Source organism: Schistocerca gregaria, chromosome 2 (genome assembly GCF_023897955.1).
Source record: "Schistocerca gregaria isolate iqSchGreg1 chromosome 2, iqSchGreg1.2, whole genome shotgun sequence".
Classification (NCBI taxonomy): domain Eukaryota; kingdom Metazoa; phylum Arthropoda; class Insecta; order Orthoptera; family Acrididae; genus Schistocerca; species Schistocerca gregaria.
Window position 1 is genome coordinate 610,560,065 of NC_064921.1, and position 22,177 is coordinate 610,582,241.

At 40.4% G+C, this 22,177-nt stretch overlaps 1 protein-coding gene across 1 annotated transcript in view; it reads right to left on the reverse strand.

The window, feature by feature from the left end:
- The window catches only part of LOC126334587 (arrestin domain-containing protein 3-like), a 101,635-nt gene that overhangs the window by 57,898 nt on the left and 21,560 nt on the right, over window positions 1-22,177 (reverse strand). The window contains exons 2-4 of the mRNA XM_049996978.1: window positions 15,305-15,457; window positions 11,853-12,064; window positions 708-890 (exon numbers count right to left, since the gene is read on the reverse strand). Coding sequence (XP_049852935.1) covers window positions 708-890; window positions 11,853-12,064; window positions 15,305-15,457 — 548 coding nt within the window. The remainder of the gene's footprint in view (window positions 1-707; window positions 891-11,852; window positions 12,065-15,304; window positions 15,458-22,177) is intronic.

Below are 22,177 nucleotides of genomic sequence, written 5' to 3' on the forward strand. Positions count from 1 at the left end.
TTTTACTTAACCCTTTAATTGCTCTGTAGGTGTTAACGCATGCACCTATGTACCTGTCCCTGTGTGAACTGAGCGTGTTTACAAGCACCACCAGTCCTTCTACCTAGTACTCTGAACATGTCTATGCGTAGGCACATTCAGAGTACCAGGTAGAAGGACTGGTGGCGCGTGTACACACGTTAACGCGCGTGCCTTTGTACCTGTCCCTGTGTGCTCTGAATGTGTAGTCACATTCAGAGTACCAAGTAGAAGGACTGATGGCACGCATAAACACATTCAGAACACACAGGGACAGGTACAAAGGTACGCGTGTTAACACATCCAGAGCAGTTAAAGGGTTAACTGCTGGCCACATGCATTTTCTGTAAATAAACCACAGGAAGGATGATGGCTTTCAAGGTTATTGTCATCACCCTGACAAAATCCACTTGCAACAGTAGTGGACAAGACACTGATTTTATGAACAATATGACAACGTGGTAGCACACTCGGAAGTATGTTTTTGAGAACTGCACATCTTCATTGTAATTTGAAGTTTTATTATTATGAGAGTTCTCATCATTCATAAATACTTTATTATTTATCTTGAGAAAGATTTAAAACTAAAGAAATTGTGACTTTGTGTAAGGTATTTTTTCACACATGACAAATTTTTCATGATTTGAATTATTTTCTTGGAAAAAAGTCTGTTATATACTGGTAGTTACCTTCTTAAGAGAACAGGTAACAATACTTATTTTCTCATTTGTTCCATTATCAACTTCTACAGTCACAGGTATCTCTTGCCCAGAGACAAATCCAAGAGCTGGAACATTGCCAACCAAAGTCAGAGGACCAGATCTACAGCAACAACAGCATAATGTTTTCTCAGCAACAGTTGTAACTGGTTCCTGAAACAAGGTAGCAGAAACTACAGTGATCTTAGATATAATAAAGGCTGATGCATATAGTATGTGAAAAAGTTAGTGCTACATGGTACTCATGAAATTTTACAATGTGAGCCTCTTGTCAGATATATAAAATCCGATTCCACACTTGTTTTGACATTTCAATAAATGCACTTCCACCAAGAACTCTATTGCCTATTAGCAATTTTGCTATAACTGTTGGTTAGTACCAAAAGGTGTTGCAGTGAAAAAGAGAAGAGTGTTGAGTGGTCTTTTAGTACAATTTCTCTCAATGATTAAAAAAATGTGGTGATTTAAGTTTAGGTTTCTCAATAATTGGGTTGTGAGAGCCTAAGAAATATTTAATATGACAGATGTGTAAATGAATAAAATAACAATGTAATGAAATTCACTATTAGTTATTAACACCCCACCCAACACTGCACAACACACATACAGCTCTAAATTATTCTTAATCGTCTTATGAGGTGCATTCAAGTTCTAAGGCTTCCGATTTTTTTTCTAATTAGCTACTCACCTGAAATCGATGAAACTGGTGTTACTTCTCGACGTAATCACCCTGCAGACATACACATTTTTCACAATGCTGACGCCATGATTCCATGGCAGCAGCGAAGGCTTCTTTAGGAGTCTGTTTTGACCACTGGAAAATCGCTGAGGCAATAGTAGCACAGCTGGTGAATGTGCGGCCACGGAGAGTGTCTCACTGTTGGAAAAAGCCAAAAGTCACTAGGAGCCAGGTCAGGTGAATAGGGAGCATGAGGAATCACTTCAAAGTTGTTATCATGAAGAAGTTGTTGCGTAACGTTAGCTCGATATGCGGGTGCGTTGTCTTGGTGAAACAGCACAGGCACAGTCCTTCCCGGATGTTTTTGTTGCAGTGCAGGAAGGAATTTGTTCTTCAAAACATTTTCGTAGGATGCACCTGTTACTGTAGTGCCCTTTGGAATGCAATGGGTAAGGATTACGCCCTCGCTGTCCCAGAACATGGACACCATCATTTTTCCAGCACTGGCGGTTACCCGAAATTTTTTTGCTGGCGGTGAATCTGTGTGCTTCCATTGAGCTGACTGGCGCTTTGTTTCTGGATTGAAAAATGGCATCCACATCTCATCCATTGTCACAACCAATGAAAAGAAAGTCCCATTCATGCTGTCGTTGCGTGTCAACATTGCTTGGCAACATGCCACATGGGCAGCCATGTGGTCATCTGCCAGCATTCATGGCACCCACCTGGATGACACTTTTCGCATTTTCAGGTCGTCATGCAGGATTGTGTGCACAGAACCCACAGAAATGCCAACTCTGGAGGCGATCTGTTCAACAGTTATTCGGCGATCCCCCAAAACAATTCTCTCCACTTTCTCGATCATGTCGTCAGACCGGCTTGTGCGAGCCCGAGGTTGTTTCGGTTTGTTGTCACATGATGTTCTGCCTTCATTCAACTGTCACACCCATGAACGCACTTTCGACACATCCATAACTCCATCACCACATGTCTCCTTCAACTGTCGATGAATTTTAATTGGTTTCACACCATGCAAATTCAGAAAACGAATGATTGCACGCTGTTCAAGTAAGGAAAACGTCGCCATTTTAAGTATTTAAAACAGTTCTCATTCTTGCCACTGGTGGTAAAATTCCATCTGCCGTACGGTGCTGCCATCTCTGGGACATATTGACAATGAACACGGCCTCATTTTAAAACAATGCGCATGGTTCTATCTGTTTCCAGTCCGGAGAAAAAAAACTGAAGGCCTTAGAACTTGAATGCACCTTGTAAATAACAATTGCATTCAAAGAATAAAAGAACATATGCAAACAAACCACAATACTGTATCAACAGCAGATACTGACAAGTCAGCAATAAATTATTAAAGTTTCCTCTTAATCAATTTTTAGAGAACAGGTGATACATAATGTTTAAACATTTGCTATGTTTCTCAGCAACATTTGTAACTGGTTCTTGAAAAAAGGTAGTAGAAACTACAGAGATCTTAGAATAAAAAAAGCTAGTGCATATACTATTTAGTATGTGAAAAAGGTAGTGCTAGATGATACACGTGAACTGTTACAACATGAGCCTCCTGAAAAGGAAGACAACATGCAGGTGATTTAAATCAGCAACTGATTGCCAACTAGCTGACAATCCAGTTGCTGTAACAACACAGCCCTGAAATGAGAAACTGCAGTTGACATGAGCATGGTGGAAAGTGAGTAGTGTTTGTCACACCTGAGCATCTTTTTGTTACACTTTGTTTGTCATGTTCAGATTCAAGCTCAAGGGAAGATGTCATTCCCTATTATTATTACCCATGAATGAAAAAACTAAGAAAATTCTAGATTCATCTGTACATCTGAAGAAACAAACTGCAGACTGTATGTAACTTTCAAGGAGCTGTAACAGATAGATGTGAAATTCATACCTTTTTAGAGAATGACTAAATTGTTCTACAGTAATCTGGTACAGATGATTTCTTCCACCATAACACATCATTACTTTTATTTTGAAAACCTAGATGTCTTGAGACTGATTTACATTGAAATGTGGTGGTGTTAATTTGTGCTTGTTAAGTTAGTTGTATGTGAACAGAATTGTGTTTACATGTATTGGAGATTTGTGGCTTTTCTGTCATTATCCCTTGGTTCTCACTGTTCATTTCTACTTGATGTAAGTTTACAGAGTGCCAAGGCTGGTATGATTTACATTTTTTTGTACATACTCCTATGGAATGGTATTTGATAAAGTGGAATGTTTTTCAGTTTCCATACAAAGCTAGTATTCACAACCTACACCTTGGTTTTAACTTAAACTAATACAGTGCTGCAGTTAAGGACAAGGACACTAAAAAAAACCTACATGAAATTACAAATGACCTACTTCTCGTGTAGCAAAATTGAAATACACAAGGAATGATCAAAGTTTCTGTCCGAGGGAATACCTGCAGCATGTATGCAACATAGCACAATTTTAACGTGAGTGTATAGGTAGCGACAAGTGAGCAGGTGATCATTGTGGCATTCATGTCTTTCCAACATGCATGGGGCAAATGTGGAATGATTAACTCTGGCAATTTTATTACCAAAGGCACCCAAACAGGACCAATTGCTGTTATTCTTTTCTTAGCTGTGGAGTAACAAACACTGGTAGATATCCATCAGAGAAAGAAGAATACATATGCGATAGTATGTCTGTCAAAAACTACCATTGTGGGATGGTGTGACAATGGGTGCTGCTATTTCATGAAAATGCATGTTACCGCATTGCAAAATTTCATAGTCCAGATGTTATGCCAAATCACAAGTGCGAGACACACAAACAGCCATCCTGTAGTCCTCATTTCTCTCCATGTGGACATCACACCTTTGATCCCTTAAAAAAGGCCTGAAGGATCAATTATTCCTGTCAGACAAGATTTGCAGCAGGCAGTTACAGACTTCTTTGTGCAGCAGGACACAGTGTTTTACCAATGGGCATCTTCAGCCTCATGTATCAGATGATGATTGCCTCAATGGCCACCATGATTTTGCCTGAATTGCAGGCTGTACAGCCTTGGAACAGACACTTTTTGATCACCCTTGTGTTTTTATGTTCAATCACATGATGAAAAATGGATATGAACTACCAGCAGTCAACAAAGCTATCAATAGGTTTAAACTATCTATATACTGAAAGTGCTTTCAGCTCTTGACTATCCCTATGTTAGCCAAGACCAATCATTGTGTGTTGTTGGCCTTATAGGAGTTCAGTTGCTGTTTTGTTAATCAGTTCAGTTTTTACTTGCAGCCGAACTGAATGTAAGTGCTGTCATTTATTGTTTCTATCTGTGTGCTATTCTGATAGCTTCTAATTATAGATAAGTTTGTAATAAGAAAGATGAGGAAAACCGATTTTGAATTATTCATTGGTGTTATATGATATGTTACAAATATGTACACATTACCATAATAGCCTAATTACATTTCTATAGTAGTTTAATTTTAAACTGAAGTCATTATTAGGAGACAAGTAGAGTTTTGGAGTTGCAGTATATCAGTTTTTCACAATGCAGTGGACTAGCACATTTACAAATAACATTAAATTAAAATCAGTGCATAAAAATACACTTTCATTTGCCAGTTTCACCCAAGAATCACAATGATAACCAATCTTGTCACCTGGGCAGTATTCCAAAGGAACACCTGGAGTGCACGGCTGAAGACATTTATGGCATCTGATGCCCCACATGCTGTCTACTACACAACCAAAATATTGGCTGCTAATGACAACAGGGGGTAGGACTGGAGGTATCCAACAGTGAGCACAGCATGAGGCTACAGAGCATAGCTGAAGAGCTTAGTTGATGAGTAACTCCCAACATTGAGACAGTGCTAGTGGTTTTGATGCAAAGCAGATCAGTGGCAATGATAAACAAAGCAAAAATTGCATTATATATACAACAATGATTGATGAAGTTGACACTTCATGAGAAAGGAACCTAAGGAATTTAGCACAGTGAGAAAGAAGTGGCAGATGAAATTTTAGAATTTCTGCAAGGTTAGTCAGTGGAATGTGTGGTGTTGTATACACTTGACTATGGGGACAGTGTATATGAGAAGTACTATGATGACAATAAGTACTTAAAAAGTGATACTGAAACAGGTTTTGAACCATGTACTTCATTATTCTTGTCAGACAGGGAGACACAAATCCCATCTCCAGTGAAACATAATAAAGGACAATTGTTGTCCAAGGAACAGATACTAAACATAATTACGTACATGGAAGATCATGCACAGCATATTAAAAAAAACTATCATGAACAGATTTGGAATATGTCCTCAGCAACATGACTGTGTAGTATGTAAGATAAATTATGGATAGTTAAGAAAGGACAATGCACAGCAAACTGTGGAATTGGACTGAAATTTTGTAGATGAGATAAACAAAATTATGCCCTCATTCAGGACAGAATTTGTTTTCAACTATGATCAAACAGGATTTGAAGAGCAAATGCATATGAAATGAACCCTTAGAGGTACCAAGAGAGCTGTATCCTTTTGAAGTAACTCTCATAAAATTATATCATACGAATGTACCACATTCTGAAATTAAGAGGATCATGCATTCTCTCAAGAGTAAAAGCTCTTCTGGTTTTGATGGTGTTTCCAATAGAGTACTAAAGATTTGTTCCCATATAATAAGTGTATGAGCATTGTCCAAAATATTAAATGCATCACTAACTCAAGGCATTTTTTCAGAGAGACTAAAATATACCACTGTTGAGCTCCTCTTTAAGAAACTTGATAAGAGAGACATCAATAACTACCAGCCTATTTCTCTGCTGACATCATTTTCCAAAACTTTTGAGAAGATGATGTATTCTGGAATAATATCTCACCTTGGCAACAATAATATCCTCAGCAAATCACAGTTTGTGTTTCAAAAGGGTTACTCTGACAATGCCATTTACACATCCACACACCAGATATTACAAGCATCAAATAACAAAATAGCTCTGGTAGGTATTTTCTGTGACCTATCCAAGGCATTTGATTGTGTGACTCATAGTACACTCTTAGATAAATTGAAGTTTTATGGGATTGACGGAATAGCCAACCAATGGATCATGTCATATCTAACCACAAGAATGTAGAAAGTTGTACTTACTAGTATTTTAACCAACAGAAACCATGGACATAATTCTGACTGGGGAGAAATCACATATGGGGTTCCCAAGGCTCAATGTTAGGTCCACTCCTGTTTCTCATATATGTATGATCTATCGTCTAGTGTACAACAAGCAGAATTAGTTCTTTTTGCAGATGACCAGTATTTTAATCACTCCCAGTATACATACAGAAATGGAAGAAATGGTGAACGAAGTTCTCAAAAGTATCACTGACTTGTTTTCTGCAAATGGTCTCACCCTGAATTTCACAAAGACACATCATATTCAGTTCTGCACCTCTAGGTGTACTGGACCTGTGATAAGTGTAACGCTTTGTGATGAAATAATATATTGGGTGGAAATTTCAGAATCCTTAGGTGCCCATATTGATGAGAATTTAAACTGAAAAAAAAACCACATGTTTGAACTCCTCAGACACCTTAGTTCAGCCACATTTGCACTTGGAATCATAGCAAACTGTGGGGAGAGAAATCAGTAGGTTGACATATTTTGCTTATTTTGATATAGTAATGTCATATGGAATAATGTTCTGGGGTAACCCATCTTTAGCAAAGAAGGTATTTTGTAAGAATAATATGTGGTGCTCAGCCATGATCATCTTGTAGACATCTGTTTAAGGAGTTGGACATTCTGACTACTACTTCACAGTATATTTATTCCCTCATGTAGTTTGTTGTAAGTAATTGACTACAGTTCTAAAGGAACAATGAGGTACATAATTACAATACTAGAAAAAAAAGACATTCCTTACCCAACATTAAGGTTGTCTTTAGTACAAAAAAAATTTTTAGCACTTACCCAGTGATATAAAATGTCTAACAGACACCAAAGTAAAATATGAAAATAAATTAAAAAATATTCTCCTTGAAAACTCCTATTCCATATAAGAATTGCTATGTTTGTAATGCGTAAAAGGTGGTGGGTAGGAATTGCTAACTCAATCTGTATATGGTGATGTTTAGAGTACAAATAGATGTATAAATTAATTTGCAATATGAATGTAAAATGACTTGTTCCACATCACGACAATTTATCGTGCAAAATTATCCATGGAACATGAAAGTAACTAACTTACTAACTAAATAGCTAACATGACTACTGTCATACTATCTACCACATGAACAGCCACCATCTAACTGGCCACGAGAACATATCAGCCAACATTGTGTGCTTCACTTTAATGACTGCCTCACAGACAGTGCGATCGGGATATCAGAATCTTTTGCACAAAGACTAGCTATTCTGGACTACGCATGGAGGAACTCTCCCTCATTCCTGTAACCCCCCTACCCAAACACACACACAGGCTTCAAACTTCGGAAGTCCCAGTCCTCCATCTGCCTATCCACCTCTCTGATCCACCAAAGTACACACATGCCTTCCAAACCACCAGTGCACTTTAGATTAGATTAGATTAATACTTGTTCCATAGATCATGAATACGACACTTCGTAATGATGTGGAACGTGTCAGGTTAATGAAAGATGTATGTACACGATATTACATTACACAAAATATTGCATGACACTAATGTTTAAGTTAGTTTTTTTTCCCTCCCTTAATTTATATCTAAAAATTCAGCCAATGAGTAGAAAGAGTTGTCATCTAGAAATTCTTTTAATTTATTTTTAAATGTTGGTTGACTATCTGTCATGCTTTTGATGCTGTTTGGTAGGTCACCAAAGACTTTTGTGGCAGCACAATTTACCCCTTTCTGTGCCAAAGTCAGATTTAACCCTGCATAGTGAAGATCATCCTTTCTCCTGGTGTTATAGCTATGCACACTGCTATTACATTTGAACTGGGTTGGATTATTAACAACAAATTTCATAAGTGAATATATATATATTGTGAGGTTACTGTGAGGATCCCTAGATCCTTAAATAGATGTCTGCAGGATGACCGTGGGTGGGCTCCAGCAATTATTCTGATTACACGTTTTTGAGCAATGAATACTTTTCTACTCAACGATGAATTACCCCAGAATATGATGCCATACGAAAGCAGTGAATGAAAGGAGGCATAGTAAGCTAATTTACTGAGATTCTTATCAGCAAAATTTGCAATAACCCTAATAGCAAAATTTGCAATAACCCTAATAGCATACATAGCTGAACTCAGATGTTTCAGCAGACCATCAATGTGTTGCTTCCAGTTTAACCTCTCATCAATGGACACACCTAAAAATTTTGAAAATTCTACCTTAGCTACAGACTTCTATTAAAAGTCTATATTTATTACTGGAGTTGTGCCATTTACTGTACGGAACTGTATATACTGTGTTTTATCAAAATTTAAAGAGAGTCCGTTTGCTGAGAACCACTTAATAATTTTGTGAAAAACATCATTTACAATTACATCACTTAGTTCTTGGTTTTTGGATGTTATTACTATACTTGTATCATCAGCAAAAAGAACTAACTTTGCATCTTCATCAATATGGAATTGTAAGTCATTAATGTATATCAAGAACAGTAAAGGACCTAAGACCAAACCCTGTGGGACCCCGTACTTGATAGCCCCCCCCCCCCCCAGTTTGAGGCATCAGCTGTTGTTTTAACATTACATGAACCACTTATTTCAACTTTCTGCATTCTTCTGGTTAAGTATGAATTAAACCATTTGTGCACTGCCCCCCTCAAGCCATAATGATTTAGCTTATCTAAAAGAATTCCATGATTTACACAATCAAATGCCTTCGAGAGATCACAAAAAATACCAATGGGTGATGTCCGGTTATTCAGAGCATTTAATATTTGATCAGTGAAAGCGTATATAGCATTTTCTGTTGAAAAGCCTTTCTGAAAACCAATCTGACATTTTGTTAGTACTTTATTTTTACAAATATGGGAGGCTACTCTTAAATACATTACTTTCTCAAAAAGTTTTGATAGAGCTGTCAGAAGAGAGATTGGGCGATAGTTGTTGACATCCGACGTATCCCCCTTTTTATGCAATGGTTTTACAATGGCATATTTCAGTCTATCGGGGAAAACACCCTGCTCCAAAGAGCTATTACATATGTGGCTTAGAATCCTACTTATCTATGGAAAACAAGCTTTAAGTATCTTGCTGGAAATGCCATCAATTCAGTAAGAGCTTTTACTTTTCAGTGAGTTTATTATTTTACTAATTTCAGAGGGAGAGGTTGGTGGAAATACAGTTGTTTCAAACTGCACAGGTATGGCCTCTTCTATTAGAAACCTTGCCTCTTCTAGTGAAGATCTAGATCCTATTTTCTCCACAACATTTAAAAAATGATTATTGAAAATATTTCCAATTTATGATTGTTTGTTAGTACACTTGTCATTCAGTTTTATGGCACTAAAGTCTTCCTGTACTCTTGATTGCCCTGTTTCCCTTTCAATAATATTCCAAATTGCTTTAATTTTATTATCGGGGTTACTGATCTCAGACATGATACACATGCTTCTGGACTTTTTAATAACTTTTCTTAGTACCGCACAATAGTTTTTATAATATTGAACAATTTTGGGGTCAGTACTCCCTCTTGCCGTTAGATACAGTTCTCTTTTACGGTTGCAAGATATTCTTATTCCTTTAGTTAGCCAAGGTTTTTCATATGTTTTCTTAGAATTATGTCTAACTATTTTCTTGGGAAAACAATTTTCAAATACCCTTAAAAATGTATCGTGAAATAAGTTATATTCCATATACACTTCATCCCAGTCTAGCTGCTTTAGGCTTTCCCTAAAGTTTGCAGTATTTATATTGTTAAATGAATGCACTGCTTTGAAATTCTGATTTGATATACTGCATGGAGCTATGTCATGTACTGTAACTAGCTGTGCACCATGATCTGAGAGACCATTCTCAACAGGATAAGCATTTATGTCCTTAAACTTATCTTGGTCTATAAAAGAGTTATCTATCAATGTCCTGCTGTTCTTTGTTATCCGAGTAGGAAAATCAATGATGGAGCTCAAATTGAAAGACCTGAGTAATACTACAAGGTCATTCTTCCTATTACACTCTTTCAGGGAATCAACATTGAAATCCCCACAAATGATAATTTGCTTCCCCCTGTCTGACAGATAGCACAACAAAACATCCAAGTTTTCTAGAAATTGATGGTAATTCCCTGAGGGGGACCTATACACTGTTACAATTATGAAAGTGCCATAATTTAGTTTTAGTTCAGTGGCTCATGCTTCCATATTTTGCTCTACACAACATTTTTTAGTTTCTACATTTTTTGTGCTGTGGAAGCTTTTGACATATATGGCAACTCCTCATCTCATCATATTATCTCTACTTACATGTGCAGCTAATTTGTACCCATTGATGCTAACCTTTTGCATATCAGCGACAATGTGATGCTCAGACAGGCATAGTACATCTATTACATTCTCAGTTTCTATATCTTCTAAACAAAGCAGAAGCTCATCAATTTTATTCTTAAATCCCCCAATATTTTGATGAAATATACTAACATTATTTTTCATTTTGCTTTTGTGAGTATCTTGAACTTTTTAAACATCTTTATTACTTGCCTGGCTGAGTTTCAAGTCCTTTTCTCTTCTCTACCTCTCCCCCTTCATTTCCCTCTCCCCCTTCCTTCCTGTCCATAGCACAGCCTTCCAATGCTGCACCTAGCAGCCCTAACCTTTCACCACCATGTCCCTCCACACTCCAACAGGCAACACTATCATCTTCCCATACCTCTAACCTGTTATCCCTCCCCTTCCCTACCCCACACCTGTTCCTACCTGCACCATCCACACCAGCAGATTGCTGCTCACATGAGACACAGTCACAATTGGGTTCTAGTGGCTGGAGACAATAGCCATGTTCATGAGAGGTTTTTTTTATGTGTGAGAGTTCTACCTTGTGAGGAAGCACTTTGTTCAAAAGCTTAAATATTTCTAGTATTATTTTCATTGCATCTGTCTGTGATTCAGTGTCTACTCTATGTGGTGTGTAGCAAATCTATCCTTTCCATACTAACCTTAATGTCACAGCTAATTTACAAGATTAATATTCTTAATTTTTGTCATCCAATTTAGGTCATACTAGTATTTAGTAATTGTATATGTACATTAAGTATTCGTACAGGAACAGAACAAAATAAGATAGGATATTATGTCTATAATAGAAAATATAAAAAAACAATGTATCTCACTACAAGTTATCTTCAGAATCTGACATAATGGTGTCCTTAATAAATGGCTTAGCCATTCAAAACACAGTATACTACTAAGTTAATGATGCCATGCCACCTGCTTAAGTGCACTAATGTAATGAAACATACCTTGACCAAGGGATCCTTATTCAAATCTAAATGTGACAAAACAGTGAAGAAAGCTTTAACTGTATCATCAAATGCCCATACACGATTCATTTTTGCTCTGACCATGTAACGAATGTTACCATTTATCCCCTCAAATGAGGATGGCAGATTTTCTGGTAGTATAACAGAAAAATTATAAATATGCTCTCCTGGTGGAAGTATGATCTCCTGAGCTGAAACCAACATTTTGAATAAAGTTTAAAATCTTGTTAGTAAATGTAGCTGTAAGCAAAGACAGCATAATTTGAGGGGTCAGTAACCTTTATATCAACAAATCTCATACTAACATGAAAATGTTCAATCATGATGCAAATACATTGGAGCAAGGTTATAAATAAAAAGTGCAGTTGAGCCTTATGCACTGTACTTTTTGATTGTAGCTTAGTGTCACTTAACTCTCTTATAAAAAGGTACTTGGAGTAACAGTAACATGCACAGTGTGTGAGTTAAAATATTTCATTTTAGATGGAATCTGCAGGGTGGAAAAATATAACACTTCTCATAAGGTATAAGTGGCTACATAGAGTCTTCTAAACATCCAAGTGAAAGATAGATTGGTTTTAAAGAGCTGTCTGACTGTATCAGTTGTTTTGTGTGAAATGTGCGCTGCACAGTAATGTCTCTATTAATCTTCTTTGGTGCACTCTCAACATTACTTCTGAGTTTGTGGATGAGGCTCTGTCCAGACTAACACGTAAAATTCTGTCTGTCCACTAGTTTTCAATCCAGTTGTTTTTCTTCCTGTATGTCTCAAAGGTTTGCTGCCGGGTGACGTCGTCGACCACCGCCGATATTTCGACAGGAGCACACCCTGCCATTCTCAAGGCACAAATGCAAAAAGGAAGCAATGTGCAAGGAAATTTAATACCTCGGTTCACAGAGGAGAAACAAGGAAGATACCACACACAGTAACCGCAAAGTAAACAAATCAAAGATAACCAACATCAGAAATGTCGATAGTTACTATTATTCAACAGGTGAGGTAGCCCTAATTCTGTCCCTCTGTTTTTTGATGAGAGACAGAGCCAGATTCCAAGCAGCATTTAGACAAAATCCACTATCTCTGTTTATAAGGTTGTTGATAGTTTGATTTCAACTGCTTCCTTAATAACACTATCCCAATAGCTGGATGTGCAAGCCAGAATCTACGTGTTGTTGTATTCCATAGGATGACCAGTGTCGAGGCAATGTTCTGCAATAGAGGATTTGCTCGGCTGTTGTAAGCGTGTGTGACATAAGCGTCATCAAAAAACAGAGGGACAGAATTAGGGCTACCTCACCTGTTGAATAATACACTCCTGGAAATTGAAATAAGAACACCGTGAATTCATTGTCCCAGGAAGGGGAAACTTTATTGACACATTCCTGGGGTCAGATACATCACATGATCACACTGGCAGAACCACAGGCACATAGACACAGGCAACAGAGCATGCACAATGTCGGCACTAGTACAGTGTATATCCACCTTTTGCAGCAATGCAGGCTGCTATTCTCCCATGGAGACAATCGTAGAGATGCTGGATGTGGTCCTGTGAAACGGCTTGCCATGCCATTTCCACCTGGCGCCTCAGTTGGACCAGCGTTCGTGCTGGACGAGCAGACCGCGTGAGACGACGCTTCATCCAGTCCCAAACATGCTCAATGGGGGACAGATCCGGAGATCTTGCTGGCCAGGGTAGTTGACTTACACCTTATAGAGCACGTTGGGTGGCACGGGATACATGCGGACGTGCATTGTCCTGTTGGAACAGCAAGTTCCCTTGCCGGTCTAGGAATGGTAGAACGATGGGTTCGATGACGGTTTGGATGTACCGTGCACTATTCAGTGTCCCCTCGACGATCACCAGAGGTGTACGGCCAGTGTAGGAGATCGCTTCCCACACCATGATGCCGGGTGTTGGCCCTGTGTGCCTCGGTCGTATGCAGTCCTGATTGCGGCGCTCACCTGCACGACGCCAAACACTCATACGACCATCATTGGCACCAAGGCAGAAGCGACTCTCATCGCTGAAGACGACACGTCTCCATTCGTCCCTCCATTCATGCCTCACGCGACACCACTGGAGGCGGGCTGCACGATGTTGGGGCGTGAGCGGAAGACGGCCTAACGGTGTGCGGGACCGTAGCCCAGCTTCATGGAGACGGTTGCGAATGGTCCTCGCCGATACCCCAGGAGCAACAGTGTCCCTAATTTGCTGGGAAGTGGCGGTGCGGTCCCCTACGGCACTGCGTAGGATCCTACGGTCTTGGCGTGCACCCGTGCGTCGCTGCGGTCCGGTCCCAGGTCAACGGGCACGTGCACCTTCCGCCGACCACTGGCGACAACATCGATGTACTGTGGAGACCTCACGCCCCACGTGTTGAGCAATTCGGCAGTACGTCCACCCAGGCTCCCGCATGCCCACTATATGCCCTCGCCCAAAGTCCGTCAACTGCACATACGGTTCACATCCACGCTGTCGCGGCATGCTACCAGTGTTAAAGACTGCGATGGAGCTCCGTATGCCACGGCAAACTGGCTGACACTGATGGCGGCGGTGCACAAATGCTGTGCAGCTAGCGCCATTCGACGGCCAACACCGCAGTTCCTGGTGTGTCCGCTGTGCCATGTGTGTGATCATTGCTTGTACAGCCCTCTCGCAGTGTCCGGAGCAAGTATGGTGGGTCTGACACACCGGTGTCAATGTGTTCTTTTTTCCATTTCCAGGAGTGTAGTAACTATCGACATTTCTGATGTTGGTTATCTTTGATTTGTTTACTTTGCGGTTACTGTGTGTGGTATCTTCCTTGTTTCTCCTCTGTGAACCGAGGTATTAAATTTCCTTGCACATTGCTTCCTTTTTGCATTTGTGACTTGAGAATGGCAGGGTGTGCTCCTGTCGAAATATCGGCGGTGGTCGACGACGTCACCCGGCAGCAAACCTGAACATTCAATTCGCCGGGAAAATTTAAGGTCTCACAGTTTTAAGATACCTTCAAATTCAAGGTAAAAATAGAAACATCTACTTTTTAAACTCATATTCTACAACCTGGAGTTTCCAATTTTATGTCTATTTAACCTGTTTCAAAATAAAGATCAGATCACAGCTTTGCTGCCAGCAATAAAGCTATGCATCTTCCTCTTAAAAGTTATCACATACACATACACATACTCATACCATTTGAGAACTGAAAGTCTGAATGGTAAAGAGCTCTGGGAAAAATGTACTCCCAGTATGAATGTGCACTTTTAATTTCATCTACAATATATTGATTGTTAGCTTATGACTGTACCTGTTACAAATCACCTGATAAGTAAAACACTTTACATACAGTAACTTGTAACGACTTGTGTTTAATTTTCCATTTGAAATGAAATTTAATCATAAACAATATCTCTAAGTAATTGGAAATATGTAAAACATACTTACATGGACCACCAACTAAGTACATTTTTGTCATGAGGTAGTTTTCATGTGCTGAATATGTAGTATAGACAGTACGAGACTTTCCATCACTGTCCGTTTCTGTATCCGATTCAGTCCAGCTTACATTGGCATCCCCTCTAAATTTTGCAGAAATATCTGTGTCAGAGATAATGAAAATATTGTGAAAAATTTTGAAACAATTTTGGTAACAAACACTCATGATATAAATTCAGAAAAATAATGACACATTAAAGAAATGTCAAAATTATAGAGCAAAATATTTAATGATAACTACACCACATAGCGGAGATGATGAGTTGCAGATAGACACAACAAAAAGACTGTCACAAAATGACCTTTGAGCTAACAAGACCTTTGTCAAAAACAGAACCCCCCCCCCCCCCCCCCCCCGCCACACACAAACATACACACACACACACACACACATACAGTCTCTGGCAGCTAAAGTCACACTACAAGCAGTAACACATGACAGCCTATACAGATTATACAGATATATAAACCATAAGGCAAGGGGTTGGAAGCAGGGGCTATGTAGGAATGGGCGAGGATATCGTGTAGGTTCAGTGGGCAGTGGAATGCCACTGTGGGAGCAGTGGAAAGGATAGTGGGCAGCACATTTCTCATTTCAGGGCATGACAAAAGGTAGTCAGAACCCTGGTGGAGAATGTAATTCAGTTGCTCCTGTCGTGGGTGGTGTTGAGCCACAAAGGAAATGCTCCTCTGTGCCCAGACACTGAGATTTTTGGAGGCTGTGGGTGACGAGAAAGACAAGGTATGGGAGATCTGCTTTTGTACAATGTTGGGAGGCTTCAGTGAGACCCTCAGTATATTTCGACAGGGACCGCTCACCATCGCAGATGTGACAGCCATGGGTGGCTAGGCTGTATGAAAGGGACTTCCTGGAATGGAAAGGGGGGCAGCTGTGGAAGTGGAGGTATTGCTGGTGGTTGGTAGGTCTGATATGGAGAGAGGTATTGATGTAGCCATCTTAGAGGAGGAGATCAAGACTGAGGACAATAGAGATGAGCAAGGCACCATGTGGTAAAGGAACAGGAACTATGGGGAGTCTGTGGAGGAAATGGTTGCTATCTTTTATATAGGAGGGTAGGTTGCAGGTAATGGGTCGTCTGTGTTGGTCTATGAGAGCAGAGATTCTCTCAGTGGGGGCACAGTAACTGGCCAAATTGGGTTTCCTGAGTGGTTCGGTTTATGGACTTTAGGAAGCATGTAGAAAATAGGGAGGGTGGGAGTGGTAGGGATGAGGATAGAGATGGACTCCAGGGAGAGGTTCTGGATTGGGCCTAAGGATTTGAGAAGAGACTGGAGATAATGCTGGGTTTCTGGTATGGGGTCACTGTGGCAGGGTTTGTAGGTGTATGAAACTGACAGCTGGCAAAGTCCTTCTGCCAAGTAATCATTGCAGTTCAAAGCAACAATGGCAGAGCCTTTGTCAGCAGGTAGGATCAGTTTTTAAGTGGTTGATTGTGGTTCTGTCTGCAAATGTAATGATAGTATGCATGTTTGCTGATTTCGGATATGATGATGAGGCAAGGTTGGAAGTTAAAAAATTCTGTATAGTTAACAAGGGGTGATTTTTGGGAAGTGGGGATGGATCATAGTTGGATGGAGGAGTGAACTGAGTCAGATAGAGTTCAAAATTGGTCTTTGGTTGAGTCTGATTGGTAGTGTTGGTGGTGAGAAAGTGCTTCCACTGTAGGGACCTGGAGATGTGGAGAAGGAGAGATGGTCTTTAACACGTCCTGAATGACTGAATTTGGGAGTGAGGCAAAAGGTGAAGCCTTTGAAATGGACTGATATTTCTGCAGGGCTAAAGCTTTTGGAGGAAAGTTTCATGGCTGTGTTTCAGGTCTGTTCAGGTTCTGGAGTCTGTGTGTTGGTGGGAGTGGGTTTTGGAGGCTGGTGTAAATGTAGTAGGTCTGCGAGACAGGTTTTGTCAGCTATGAGGGGCCATGGAGGAGGTTTGGAGGTTATTGTATAGGTGGCGGGCAGTGATAGTCTGAGGCGGGAGTAGGAACTGAGCAGGCTTGAAGTTTTTTGAGGTGGTGTTGTCCATTTTGCTCTAGGTACTGGAAGGAAAGAGTTTCAATGAATGTGTGTTATGGGACCCAAGAGCATAGCTGGAGAATTTTACGGATGGATAGGAGATATTGCAAGGAGGTTTGGGCCTGATTGCTATGGCTTTGCTTGGCTATGTTGGAGAGGGCTAAGGATTGACAGAATCTTAACAGATGGATATTGTAATGGAAGGAATGGTGACAGATGGAGAAGTAATTTGATGGTAAGACCGTTTGGGAGGATTCCATGAGTAAGCAACAATGCAGGAGCAATACTCTGGACTGAGTTCTGGCTAGGGATAATGAAACTTAAGTATTGATGCAGATAGAAGGAACAAGGATCCAAGGTGGTAGGAAAATGCAAAAAATACATAATAGCGTGGAATTGTGTTTGAAAAAAATGTCGAAAATAATAGCTTCTCTCCATCCATAAAATTCTCATGCTATGCAATCCCAAATTTCTTGGTCTCATAATACACACAAACTCTTGCCCTCCAGGACCTACAGCAACGTGCACAAAGCACACCTCAAAAAACTTTCCACCTTGCTCAGTTCCTATTCCTGCCTTGGGCTATCACTGGCCACCAACTCTTCAATAACCTCCGAAACTCCTCCATGGGCCCCCATAGCTGACAAAAGCTGTCTCTCAGTCCTACTACATTTATGCTACCCTCCAAAACTCCCTCCAAACACAGAATCCAGAACTTAAACAGACCTGAAAAACAGTCATGAAACATTCCTCCAAAAGCCTTAGCCCTGCAGAAATATCAGTCCTTTCCAAAGGTTTCACCTTTTGCCCCACCCCCAAATTCAATCATGCAGAATTTGTTAACCCTTTAACTGCTCTAGTTGTGTTAATGTTCGCCTTTGTACTTGTCCTTGTGTGTGCTGAACGTGTTTATGCATGCCACCAGTGCTTCTACCTGGTACTCTAGGCATAGACACGTTCAGAATACCAGGTAGAAGGACTGATGGCACGCGTAAACATGTTCAGCACACACAAGGACAAGTACAAAGGCACATGCGTTTACATGTCCAGGGCACTTAAAGGGTTAAAGACCTTCTCTCCTTCACCACAACTCCAGGTTCCTTCAGTGGAAACACTTTTACAACACCAACCCTACCAATCAGACTCAATCAAAGATCAATGTTTAACCCTGTCTGACTCAGTTCACTCCTCTATCAAACCATGATCCACTTCCACTGCCCCCAAATCACCCCCTGTTAACTTTCCAGAATTTATTAACCTCAAACCTTGACTTACCATCATTCCCCAAATCTCTCAGTGTTCAAACAAACACATAGAACCATAATCCACCACCTACAAAAACTATTCCAACCTTATAATCCACCACTGTTTTTTCGAAATCGATGATTACCTGGCAGAAGGATTTCCCCAGCTGACAGATTCATCCACATACATACTCTGCCACAGTGATGCCATTCCAGAAATCCAGCAGAATCTCTAATCTCTCCTCAGATCCTTAGGCCCATCCTGGGACCTCTCCCTAGAGCCCATCTCTCTCCTCACGCCTACCACTCCCCACACTCCTACTTTCTACATGCTTCCTAAAGTCCATAAAGCCAACCACTCAGGATACGTCATTGTGGTCAGTTCTGCGCCCCCACTGAGAAAGTCCCTGCTCTCTTACACCAACTCCTTCAGCAACACCTGCAACCTACCTCCAATATAAAAGATACCAACTATTCCCTCCACAGACTTTCATCAGTTCCCGTTCTCTTAGCACCTGGTGCCCTGCTTGTCGCTACTGATGCCACCTCCTTTACACTAACATCCCTAATGTCCATGGAGTTGCCACTACTGAATAATACCTTTCCCAATGCCCAATGGAGTCTGAACCAACAACCTCCGTCCTAGTCACCATGACCAACTTTATCCTCATCCAAAGTTACTTCTACTTTGAAGGCATTACCTACAAACAAATCTGGGATATATCTATAGGCACCCACATGACATTATCCTATGCCACCTATTCATGGACCATACAAAGGAATCCTTCCTAAACTCCCAGAAACGAACCCCTCATCTTGTTCACACTTATTGATGACACCATGATGTAAGGTAAGGACACTATCCACATTCCTCCAGAATCTCAACACCTTCTCCCACATTCACTTCACCTGATCCTACTCAACCCAACAAGCCACCTGCCTCAGTGTTGACCTCCACCTCAAAGATGGTTACAACAGTACCTCTGTCCATATCAAACCTACCAACCACCAGCAATACCTCCACTTCCACAGCTGCCCCCCTTTCCATAGCAGGTAGCCCCTTCCATACAGCCTTCCCACCCACGGCCGTCGCATCTGTGATTAGTGGTCCCTTTAAAAATATATCGAGGGTCTCACTGAGGGCTTTACATGCTGTAATGATCCTCTCAATCTTGTACAAAAACAGACCTCCCACACCTTATCTTTCCAGTCACGCACAACATCCCAAAATCCCTCCATCTGGCCGCAAAGGAGCATTTCTCTCGTTGCTCAGTACCACCCAGGACTGGAGCAACTGAATTACATTCCCCACCAGGCCTTGATATGTGTTTGAACTAAAGTTCATTGTTCAAGACAAGGTGGACTACTGTGTTAGCCTTATTTTAGTAGATAATGGCCAATGAGGAACTGTATAGCTCAATACATCATGTTGCAACTATAATATTTTCAACTTCAGCAGTTCAAATAGCCTATTAGTAATTAGATTTTTCTTCAAGTACAATATCAATTATACTGAAGGAATGGAAAGAATGATGCAGACAAAACATTATACTAATGAATGAGAGCTATGCCTCCACAAATATAAAAAGAAAAGTGTATTTCATACAGTAGTGGCACAAAAGTATGATGGCATCTGAAGTTGGTGTAAATTGCTCTAATTGCAAGAATTCTCTACATAAAATATATCCCATATGTTGGGCAGTAGTGAGTAAGAGTACATTCTGCACAAAAATGGTAATATAGGAGAGCATCAAAGAATTCTGTGCTAAGAGTTGTGAAAGAACATGTCAGCTTACCATAGATAAAAGATGTTAACATCAAATAAAATAAAAGGATTACGATGTAATGTATTCTCATAAAAAGGAAATGAAATGAAAACTATCTCACAGCACACAGATTAACTCTTATTTCCTGCAAAATCTCATATTGTGCAATTCCAAAAAAGTAAAATTGAAATATAAGTTCCAGAAATGGAGATAAATGGGCACACACCAAATGAAACACTGTGCTTATTTTCTAGGCTTCAAGCACAAGTTAGCTCATTCGAGTTAATCATAAAACTGAGTTATGCCTGCTTTACACTTAGTGGTTTCTCACTGCATTGACCTACACATGGCATTACTAGCATACTTAGCATACTTCCACTATGGTATCTTATAATATTTTGGATAAACACAACTGCTGTTATAAATGTGCTTATCCCACAGATGTGTGGAGTGCAAATAATATGTAAAGTTGATAACCAAACATAATGTAGAAGCCTCTCCAGGAATCTTGAGATCCTTACACTTACATGCTAACATTTTCACTCCCTAATGGTGTTTTTGGCTAATGATAAAAATGAATTTGGGATGAACTGTGAAATACACAACCACACTACTTGAAGGAAAACTGATTTTCATACAGCCCATGCATCCCTGTCTAGGGTCTTTCACAGGTTGCCAGCAGGCAACACAAATAAAACTGTAAAACCCCAAATCAAATATTCCAAACTAAAGTAAAATCAAACAATGGAAAATCCAGGATGGAATATAACAATATGATGAAAAGAATGCTTGCTTCTCGCCATACAATGGAGATGCTGAGTCACTGACAGACACAACAAAAAAATTGTCATAAAGTGAGCTTTTGGACAAAAAGGCCTTCATCAGAAGTAGACAAAACAAACAAACAAACACACACACACACACACACACACACACACACACACACACACACACACACACATGCAAATGCAACTCATACACACATGATCTCAGTCTCTGGCAGCTGAAGCCAGACTAGAAGCAGCAGCACACGATAGGAGAGGCAACCAGGTGGGGTATGGAGGAGGATGGGGCAGGGAGAGGAAGGGATAGCAAGGTAGACATGGGAGATGACGAACTGCTGTTAGTAGGAGCATGCAGGGATGAGGTGAAGAGAGGATAGGGCAGATAGGTGCAGTCAGAAGGTTGGACGAAGAGGGGGGGGGGGGGGGGGGGTAGTGCAAGTGCAAAAAGAGAGAAGTAAAAAGACTGGGTGCATTGATGGAATAGAGGGCTGTGTGGTGTTGGAATGGGAATAGGGAACAGGCTAGATGGGGGAGGGCAACAACTAACATAGTTTGAGGCCAGAAGTGTTACAGGAATGTAAGATGTATTGCACAATTCAGAAAAAGCTGTTGTTGGTAGGAAGGATCCAGATGGCCCAGGCTGTGAAGCAGTGACTGAAATGAAGAACGTCGTGTTGGGTGGAGTGCTAAGCAATGATTTGGTCCAGCTGTTTGTCAGTGACTGTTCATGTGGACAGACAGCTTGTTGGTTGTCATGCCCACGTACAATGCAGCACAGTGGTTGAAGCTTAGCTAGTTGATCATATGATTGTGAAACGAGTCACATGACCTACAAGGTTAGCTTCCACCACTACGCTACATTCTGCAGGACAACGAACAATCTGTCTGTCCACATGAATGGCTGCCTACAAACTATGGCCAAGAAACAGCTGGACCATCCCATTGCTGAGCACGTCACCCATTTCAACAACTGTTTCTCAGCCTGTGCCATTT